The sequence below is a fragment of the Panicum virgatum genome, chromosome 1N (genome assembly GCF_016808335.1).
Source record: "Panicum virgatum strain AP13 chromosome 1N, P.virgatum_v5, whole genome shotgun sequence".
NCBI classification, from domain to species: Eukaryota; Viridiplantae; Streptophyta; class Magnoliopsida; order Poales; family Poaceae; genus Panicum; species Panicum virgatum.
The window spans coordinates 49,681,719-49,692,096 of NC_053145.1; the positions used below are offsets into that span (position 1 = coordinate 49,681,719).

Consider the following 10,378-nt stretch of genomic DNA (forward strand, 5'->3'; position numbering starts at 1 on the left):
GGCAAAACCAAAAATATGTACATGATCTCATCCGACGGCGGAGTTTCTTTCTTCGACTCGAAGCCTTCTCCGCGATGCCACCATGTCGATGAAGATCCGGTTCGCGGTTTTTAGGGGTCCGCGAAACCCGGGTAGGTGGCCGGTTTTGAGAAAACCGCCAAAACTCCACGCGCGGGAAGATTCCCGCCTCCACGCCGTGGCCCTAGACGCCGTTCCTGCCTCGGCCTTCTGACGGCCCTAGACGCCGCCCGACGCCCGTCACCTCCTCGCCCACAGCAAGGCCCTAGATGCCATCGACGCCCGTCACCTCCGTCAGTCCTGAGACCGACGCCCGTGCCTCCATGACCTAGCGTCTTCAACCGCCGTCCGCCTCCTTGGTTTTGTGGCGCAAACCAAGAAACTCGCTTTCCGTTGCAGCTTGCGCCCTTGATCCAGGAGTGGATGCCTCAGCTGCCGCCCGGCACGAGCTCCGGTCCCGGCTGCCCTTCACCGCCGTCCACCACACGGTCCATCGGCCACAGCACCTCCACGGCAGCTCTCCGTCGACACTAGATGCCCATGTACCTGCGATCCAAAGACCAAGCGCACGATCACACCGCACAGTTGACAATTCACTCATCATAAGCAGGATAGAGTACTCAACATTCCTCAATCTCCCCCTTGATGAGTGCATTGTCAACACACCACTATCGAAACAAGATTGAAACAAAAACAATGAAGAACAAAGAGGCAAGAAGGAACTTGAACAAGTGACAAAAGCTCGACAGAAGCAAGAACAAGTCACTTGACCAAGTAAAGATCGATTCCCTCAGACAAGGGCAACGGCTCGACGCAATCGATCAAACACAAGCATGACTCCTCAAAGACAGAGGCAGGGCTCGACACAGTCATGCTAGAAGCGAAAGGAAAACCAGGAGCTAAACAAAAGCAGAAACTCCATGCATTTCCCCCTTACCAGTGCAACTCTCACCATATGTAAGCACTCTCAAAGCCCTATGCACAACAAGTTTTTGGTTCTCTCAAAAATCAAACAAATCTCCCCATTGTTCGATCACTAAACTTCTCCCCCATTCAGTTCACGCGCGGCAAACTGTGTTACCTTCCTTAGAAAATTTCCCACTTAGGGTCATTTTAAAATGACATTCGCCAGAAATTTCCATATGGATACTATGACTTGTCCAGAGTCAAGTGCTCTGCTCCTACTGGAGTTTTTTAAATGATGTTTCTAGAGTGGTCGAGTTAGGCATCTCGTTTTGGCCAGTTCGTCTAGCGTTATAACAAAGCTTGTTTCGATAGCCTCGTACTCCCTCCGTCCTGAAATATAAGTCATTCTGGAAGTATTTTACTATGTCCAGATTCATAGAATATTTAATGAATCTGGACATATAGTTTGTCTAGATTCAGAGAGTGTTCAATGAATCTGGTAAAATGCCAGAATGACTTATATTTCAGGACAGGGGGAGTAACTTGTAAGAAGTTGTAACCGTAGCAAAAACACTTTTACTTCCAATAAAGTAGGGCTAAATAGTCTTTGGTCTAAAGGAAAATTTTCCATCTTGATACGATGACACAGCTCTTTTATATGTCACTTTGAAGTGACTTGGTGTTGGAAATGTCTTAAGTCACTAAAGTTTGCAATACTTTTCACGTCAATCAAACAACCTAGGAGTAATATACATCCCAAGTTGGCCTTTTTGGGCCGAAGGCTTGGCTTTGAATGCTTTACCGAAAGCAAAAGTGAGTTGGGATACCGCCGTATATAGTATGAGTGCACAATCAGGTGTAGGGAAGCACCTAACGAGTGCTCCACATATATATTGCCAAAGAGAAAGGGTAAAGAAGAACAAAATAATCCACCGTCCATATTAGGATAACTCTTGCATGTAAACAAACTTCTCAGAAGCTTGTTAAACAATTTTTTACTCTTTACACAAGAGCAAGTGTAGCACTGTTAGTTATTTTTTTAATGGAAGTTTCCCACTCGGAACATTATATTTATAGCAGTGCGTACGAATGCCATTTTGTGGAAATAATTATCATCATATCTTGGAGTATCAGGACCTCAACATATAATGTAATCTTTAAATTGAAGCTTTTTCATCTCACAGAGCAAAGGTGATCTTCAAGCGGTAATTTGTTATGGTCATCCATAGGGTAAAAAAGAAGTACTTCGCTATTATAGTAGAATGGCTTGACTCGATGGTTTAGTGGTTTCTGGTTTCTTTTTCTTTCTTCACCCTTTTGTTTTGTATCCCTGTATAAAGTCAAGGACGTGAAAGAGTTTCTACCCACGGTAAAGAGATATGAAAATATGCTTTGATAATTTCAAACTTGTGTCCCAGGGTGGCAGATTAATAATGACTAGTTTTCTTATGGTGCAATGAAACTTCATGCCATAGTCCTCAAACAACTTTTACACGTATGGAAAGCATTGCATCTGGCGTGGTTCTGATCTCAATTCCAAGCAACCACCAATGAAAAGGCTGAATGACAATCATATGCACAAAACTTTAAATTGCATTGTGGTGGTCGTGGTGGGTGGGTGTGGGTGGGGGGGGGGGGGCTTTACGGGAGCTACGGTGCTGTTCCTAGACCTGCTTCATCGGCCACGACTTTTCATTAAGAAGAAGCAATCTGCTCCTAGTCTAGAAAAACTCCCAAATGCCGGCTATGCCGGTAAAAGGATTTTTGAAAACTAGACCCATAAATTTACTCCCGCGGGGATTTAAACCTAAACCTACTAGGTTCTAGTTAGACGCTCTAACCACTACGCTAGAGGCTCTTCCACATCAGCAAGAAAAATAGAAAGTGCAAAAGATCACAGTGATGGAACTGTACTTTGCAAGATTCACGGCAATACTTACATGGAGTTCTGATCCAGGAATGGACAAGGGGAAGGTAGGTGGCGCGTTGTGCTCTCCTTCTCCTTGACGTGCTGAGGCAGCTCTAGAGCGAGAATGACGTGCCAGGAAGGAGATAGGGCAGAGTTGCGGCATGAAGAGGTTCTTGGTTAGTCGACCAAGATGAGTAGACTGTGTTTGGCTCTATGATAGGGAGGGTGAATTGAATTCGATCTCTGATTCGAATCAAGGGGAATTGAATTGAACTGTTATCCCAAATTATTTAAATTCTGCATTTTAGTGAGAAAACCCGTAAACACAGAAATAGAGTGGATATTCCACATGTGACACCCAAATCAGCATCGAATTTGATACGGCTGGTTCCACTACTAGCCGCCATGCTACCCCAACCAAGCTCGAGTGTGAAGTCAAACACGGTATTGGCTCAGCACCGTACTAGCAAAAACCTCATGTTGATCTCTCCACCGTGGACTCGTGAAACTACTGTCAAAACCAGACCTTGCCCGATTCATCAAAGTATCAAACCCATTCCGTGTCACCTTTCCATTGCCCAATTCGTCGTTAAACTAAACAGTGCCTGACCAAGGCAGTACAGCTGTAGATGCTTCATATAGGCACGAGTTTTTAAACACTTTTTTTGTGATTTTCTCTGTGTGATAACTTAGAGTAGCTCCCGTGCATGATATATGTGTGCTGCTATCACAAGTTTGGGAAAAAGTACCAACTGGATATAAGTATGGTATCACGGATTGATTTTTATCCTTTTTTTGCGTCAAGTTTAATCTCAGAGGCTATCGCATGTCAGTCACAGGTGCTTCGTAGGCACTTTGGTCTCCTTGGGCTTGGCTGGCCTCGCTCCTTGTCCTTTGTCGAGAAATTTAGATCTGTATCATTAAAAGATTCTAAAGTTAGATATATACCATCGTTATCTCATTGACATGTGGGGTTCACATAAGTCAATTACATATGGGTCTGATGGTATATATCTAACTTTGGGATCTTTTAATGGTACAAATCTAATTTTTGATTTGTCAAGCATGTCTGTTTCGGACCTGTTCTGCTAGTGATCGCACCATGATGAGAGGCGTGGCTACGGTTGGTCGGTCAGGGGACGAGATGATGGTACCCGGCCGGAGGCCGGAGGGAGAGGTGGCGGCCATCGGCCTGTCGCTTTGCGCGAGCAAGAGCTGATTGGCTGGTGTCTAGTGGTGCTTGAGACCGCCACCGTGTCGCGAGCGGCAGCGTTACTGCATGAGAGCGACGGCGCGCAGGCGAGGGGGGGTGGTGGGGGGGAAAGGATCGGTCGGACGAAGCAGGCAACCAGCCACGGCCAGACCGGGTGTGAGCAAGCATCACCACGGGCCGGGTCAGAGCGTACGGGTGGGCTCTACACGCTGCGCAGAAAACATCTGCTCCTAACAAAAAGGCCCATGACCCTGGGCCCTAGTCTGATCAGCGTTCTGACGGCCCGTGTATAGTTTCTAGGTCTCGAATGGTCTCGCCAGTCATCATGCAACCAGACTTGTGGCTGAATGTGTTCTAAAAAGATATTCTGAACAACTCTCAAGCATATATCCATCACAGATAACACAAGCATAGCAAATGTGAGATGATCTGCCATGCAAATCCCCAAGCCCAAACACAGCGAGGTATCACGTACACCTAGCAAACATATTCATCACAAATTTAAAACGTGAACAAAAGTAGACCAACTGTATATTATTGCAACCAAATAGCATACTCCAATCTAAAGGGAACAATAATGATACATATTTATCTGTGGAAAAATATATAGCAACTCAGGTGTTTCCAAGACAGCACTTGTCTCTGTTATTGACCATGTGTATGCTATAGTTAGCGTGGCCAACTGATTGAGGATGCAAGTTCTTTCTCTAGACTGTATCCCCGAGAGGTTTCTTCAGAAGGCAAACGGGTAATACCATTTACAAGATGAAGTTGTACGTCAGAGTTACTAGCTTGTGGGCAAAACAGAAGCTCAATCTCATCATTAATTTCTGGTAAATGGTGTGTTTTCCTTAGCCTCTTAGTTCTTAGGAACTGCAACCTCATCTCTACCTCTTTCATGGATGGTCTCTCTGATCCTCTGGTCTTCAAGCATGCTTGAGCGAGTGAAGCAATATCATCGATTTCTTCTTGGTCAGCCTCTTCCACGACCTGTGGATCTATTATTTGCATAAGAGCTCCTTCTTGAAGTCCTTCAACAAAGTAATGGGACAAGTTTTGTTTCATATCAGAATCGTTGATGAAAATTGGTTTCTTTCTAGTCACAAGCTCCAAGAGTATAACACCAAAACTATACACATCACTCTTCTCGGTAAGCTGGCCAGTATGGTAATACTCTGGATCTAAGTACCCGAATGTTCCTTGTACGTTGGTCACCACATGAGTCTCATCAAGTGAAACAGATCTTGAAGCACCAAAGTCGGAAACCTTTGTGGTGAAGGTGGCATCTAAGAGTATGTTGGAAGATTTCACATCTCTATGATAAATAGGTATTGTGGCAGCTGAATGCAAATAAGCAAGTGCCCCTGCTGCTTCTACCGCTATCCTAATGCGATCATCCCATGACAGCAAGCATTTAGCATTAATATCATCATGAAGAAGTCCATATAGTGTGCCATTGGATATGAACTCGTATACAAGCAAGGGCACCTCAGTTTCCAAGCAGCAGCCAAAAAGCTTCACCACATTGCGGTGGATGATTTGAGATAGGATAGCAACCTCATTGATAAACTGGTTTATCTCATTTTGCTCCACAATTTTGGATATTTTGATTGCCACCACATTTTGATCAGATAGAATTCCTTTATAAACAGTGCCATGTCCTCCACAACCAAGAACACGAGTAGTATCGAAGTTGTTGGTCGCTTTCTCTAGTTCCTCTAAGGAGAATATCTTTGTTTTGTTTGTGGTGTTTCCATCTGAGATTAGCTGCTGTAATAGTAGGCCTTGATTTTTCTTGAAGTATGCTCTTCGAATCTTCTTCCGTATGCCTTGCTTCCACTTATTGACAAGTATAATTGCATAGAGTGCAATAATTATGGAGCCGAGGCCACAACCAATTCCAATTGTAATACCTTCAACTCACAAGATTAATTCCATTTTGCATATCCAATGTCATTAACTTTCCGCAGCCAAATCATTGTTTGTTTTGATAACAAAAAATGTAGATACGTGGGTATAACTCACCTAACAGAAGATTGTGTTGCTTAGCTGATGTGACACATTTCCCCTTTGTTGGCTCATATACTTTACCATGGGTACAATTTGTACAATAGTATCCTCCTGGAGTATTATGGCATACTCCATTGCAATCATTTGGGTGCTCAATGCACTCATCAATATCTGCAAATAAAATGATGTCAGCCATGATCAGGTTTAATTTTTTGATATCATTATAATGGGTCTTTGCAAATAGTTGGTTAGATATACATGTGTATGTAAATTGTTCAATATCTGGATTTTTCAGGTTCCCCTAGCATTTGCTTAGAGAGGTAGGGATTCAATTAGGCAGTACAAGAAATGCAATGTGGCAGTGAAGGTTTCTGGATTCTAACTCAAAAACTTTGGGGGGGGGGGGGGGGGGGGGGGGGCGAGAGAGAAAGAGACCTTTACAACCATCTAGGATGTATGGATTCCCATAATAGCCATTCAAGCACTTACAGCGATATCCTAGGAATAGCATCCCGTGGGTGACATTAATACATTTGCTGTAGGTGCTGATACATGCATAAGTTCGGGGCCTTTGCGAGGCTGATCCACAGGTTAAGTTGGTGACAGCCCACCTCATTCGGATGTCGAATTCTTGAGAGAACTCACTGAAACTATTGATGGCATGCGCTATTACTAACCCGTCATCACTGTTGCTCGAATCGTTCAGCATGCCGGCTATATCCAAGTATCCACCTTCTACTGACAAATTGGTGACATGATATTTTGCGCTGCCTCCTCGGTCAAGAACACGGTCAAGAACTGTGAACTTATTATCCACACAAGCAAGCCGGAATTTCTCGTGTGCAAAGCAACCTTCTTCCAACCCAAAAGGGAAAGGGATGGACATGTTTCCACACGACCTCGTACAATTTCCCCTAGGATTGGGATTGTAACCTGCACGCTCCAAGAATAAAAGATGTGTAACACATGAAATTTATGAGGGCCAGAGAAGATATGGAAAACTTTTCTTTGCGAATAAGCTAAGGAAAAATGCAAAAGTACTACATATACATCTATCATATAGTCATAGGTACTATTGGAATGGCACGAGGCCGCATAAAATCTAGGTATAATATTGATTAAGCATAGCTACAATCCAAATAGATTACTAGTAGATCAAGACATGTGTTAGAAAAAAGATCATATAAATTCTCATAAAATCGTAAATATCTAGTCATCAATCTTAATTATTATTATTAATTAGATACTTCTTTTGGAGGCTTAACATCCATCCTCATAGATGCAAGAAATGATGCATCCAAATTTTTTTCACGAAAATCACAAAATCCTAATAGATCTGGCGATTTGATAGACTCTAATCATCATTGGCAACAATAACCATTCAATATATTTGTTTTTCTAAAAGTTACCCACTTCACAATTATGAAAAGTAGTCTCCAATAATCCACTAAAGTTATACATAAATTGTCGACTGATGCCATTATAAAAAAGCTAAATTAACCATGTAATCTTCATCTAAATATGATGTTACACAAAATAATCTAAAGTAATTGCTGAAATTTTATCTAAATTAATCTCACTAGTATTATTAAAAATAATAGAAAGTAGCCCCTAAATCTACAACTCTTATGTCACATTTTTAAAAAAAATATCAAAGTACAATCAATGTTTACATAGAAAAAGAAAACTACCTCAAGGTATATACACATGATGTGCATCACTATGCAGATCATATATATTATATAGAATAATGCAATGAACATATCAATATTTGTGTGAAACACATTGTTTAAGCTAAGGTTTCAACTAAACACATGTCAAATAAACAAATATATATTGGGCATGATGCGAAGTAGGAACAAATTATACACATGGGGATGAAAAAGAACATAAAGTAACTGGTAAGTAAAGTCTATCACAACCAGATAAAGTCAAGAAAGTATGTATATTAGTATTGTGTTAGAATACGAATAAATGAGAGAAAGTTTCAAGTAAACACACATGGTGTGCAAGTGCAATGCAAAGGGCGAAACCATGAATTTGGAATGAAGAAAAATATACAGTGTGATTGGTAACTAATGTCTATCCCCCACCGGATAAATATGTAAGAGATCATGTACATGACTATTATGTTAGAATATTAGAAAGTGAGAGGTGGCAAAGATAAGCATTTGAGGGGGCTCAAAAACATAAATTTGTAACACTTATAACTCTTAAAATACTAGTTAGTGCAGGAGCACGTACGATGCATGATGGGCTAGTTATGAACTAATTATTATTTTGTTCCTTGTAGCTAGATGCTAGCTGTGATAGTTAAAGATCAACAAGGTCATACACATACGAAGACGAACAACCTCTCAAAGTTTTGCAGTCATCCTAAATTTATGCACAAACGTAGCCCTGCTGATAACATAAACTCATAGTAGGATTTTAGAACTAACAGAGGGTTTTGGGGTAGTGTCACGAACCTTCGATGCAGCCATCCAAAATATAGGGATTATTGCCCCCTACGCTAGTAGGATTATTATTGCAGTAGCAGAAGTAACCTGCCCCCGACTTTAGCATCCCGCATGAGCTACCAGGGCTGCATGCATATGTTCCTTTATTTGCAGATGCCATTTCACAACTTGGCTGGTCCCTGATGAGAACTACCAGCTTTGCCGGAAAAATCCCGCCTATCCTGCTCGAGTACAGGTCTGTGCTGGTGTCAAAGTAATAATCTTGTTCCGTTAAGAAAACCTTGACGATGGAGGGCTCTGCATCTGATGATGATGGTGTTCTGGCGACGCCGTCCCTGCGGGACAGCGTGAAGCGGAAGCCTCTCATATATGCCGACAAAGCGATGCTGCAGCAGCCCAAGCCATTGCACTGCCCATGCACGGCGGCGTCCATTTCACCCATGAGGGTCTTGTTGCCTAAGCACATACTTATGCAAGAACCAATGGTAAGGTTCGTCCCAGAATCGAACAGGACGACCTCGATGTCGCAGCCAACAACATACATGTGGCTGCCAAAATCGATGTTCAAGCCCTCGGCAGGCGACTCCCATGACCCGGTGTAGGTGGTCTTGCCTGGCGTCAAGGTGATTTTGAAGGCGATCGAAGCATAGGCCGAGTTGACGTCCGTGCCGAGGATCTCGGTGGTGCTGTTGGTCAACAAGAGCCTGGTGCTGTTGTGGTCGCAGGTGAGCTCGAAGCCTTGCCGGAAGCAGCCGGGCGCGGTCCCGAACGGGTAGGAGATGCCGGCTCCTCCGCACCTAGTGGGGCAGCGAGCCAGGGAGGCCGCGGAAGGGATAGACAAGATCCCTTCTGGGCCGCCAGCGTGGGCGACTCCAGAAACCAGCCAGGGCACTCGCGGCGCAGCACCCATGAAGCACATCAGCAAGAGCTGCATGCCAGTGAGTATTGCCGCCACAGAACTCATCCTAGCTAGGCTGTGTCTGTGGGTGTTCGTGGTGCTTGGAGCAATGCGCTAGCACGGTACATTCCTTGTTGCATTGCCGCTACTGGATGCATATGCATATATACAGCAGAACGCGCGCGCGCCCCACCATTAAGCAGAGTTTGGTAATAATTAAGGTCATGATCATCACGCGCTACGGACCTACGCGGTCGTTGCCCGGGTCTCTTCTTGCCGCGTTGATTATTTAAATAAATAAACTAGTGATCCTGACCATGACTGGAAGAACCAGCTAGCAGATCATCTGTGTTCCTTGACAATAATACGCGCTCGGTTCTGATCGAACTGCCAGATTCTGGTAGCCAATTTTTTTCGAGCAATATCGGGGGGGGGGGGGGGGGGGGGGGTCGCCGCACCTACTGATTTGTATTGATCGAAGAAACAAAGGTCCAGTACAAAATAAAACCTGGCATCCCAGGTCGAGAATTACAGGGGCGCTGAGAGGAGCAGGGGAGGAGCTATCGAAAGGAGTGTTACATTATAATTTTGTGCGGATCCAGTCCTTCCAAAGGTCCATGTAGGGGGAGAGACGACCATATCTGCAACGCTAGATCTCAAGGTCATGGAGAACACGGCGGAGTACGTCCATGGTGGAGAGGTTGTCCCGATTGAAGATCAAGGCGTTCCGAGCCTTCCATATGTGCCAAAGGAGGAGGAGCATGACGTCGGGTCGAGCCTGATCGGGGAGGGGGAGTTCACTGCCGAGGGCCCACGGTGTGCGGTGTTGTCCAGGCAATGGGAAGTGGCCAAAACAAAGCCAAACATCCCGCGCACGCGAGCACTCAACAAAAATGTGAGCATCAGTTTCCAGCTGGGTGTGGCACAGTTTGCAGTTTGACTCCTCGCGCCCCCGCAGATTCCTA

The 10,378-nt window shown here is 44.2% G+C and overlaps 1 protein-coding gene across 1 annotated transcript; it reads right to left on the reverse strand.

Annotated features, from left to right (window-relative positions):
* Positions 1-4,563: 4,563 nt before the first annotated feature.
* On the reverse strand, positions 4,564-9,742 carry LOC120654144 (wall-associated receptor kinase-like 1). The gene is made up of 4 exons (XM_039931701.1): positions 8,525-9,742; positions 6,492-6,989; positions 6,072-6,227; positions 4,564-5,959 (listed from the first exon to the last, which is right to left on the reverse strand). The coding sequence occupies exons 1-4, from the start codon at positions 9,477-9,479 to the stop codon at positions 4,716-4,718; spliced, it is 2,853 nt and encodes a 950-aa protein (XP_039787635.1). The 5' UTR covers positions 9,480-9,742; the 3' UTR covers positions 4,564-4,715.
* Positions 9,743-10,378: the final 636 nt, after the last annotated feature.

Bases quoted from the DNA above. Each gene is read 5' to 3' on its own strand.
- LOC120654144 (XM_039931701.1), bottom strand. From the start codon at position 9,479: ATGAGTTCTGTGGCGGCAATACTCACTGGCATGCAGCTCTTGCTGATG. The intron at 6,990-8,524 runs GTTCGTGACACT...TGGAGCGTGCAG, and splicing joins TTTGGATGGCTGCATCGAAG to GTTACAATCCCAATCCTAGG. The intron at 5,960-6,071 runs GTGAGTTATACC...TGTGAGTTGAAG, and splicing joins GCAACACAATCTTCTGTTAG to GTATTACAATTGGAATTGGT.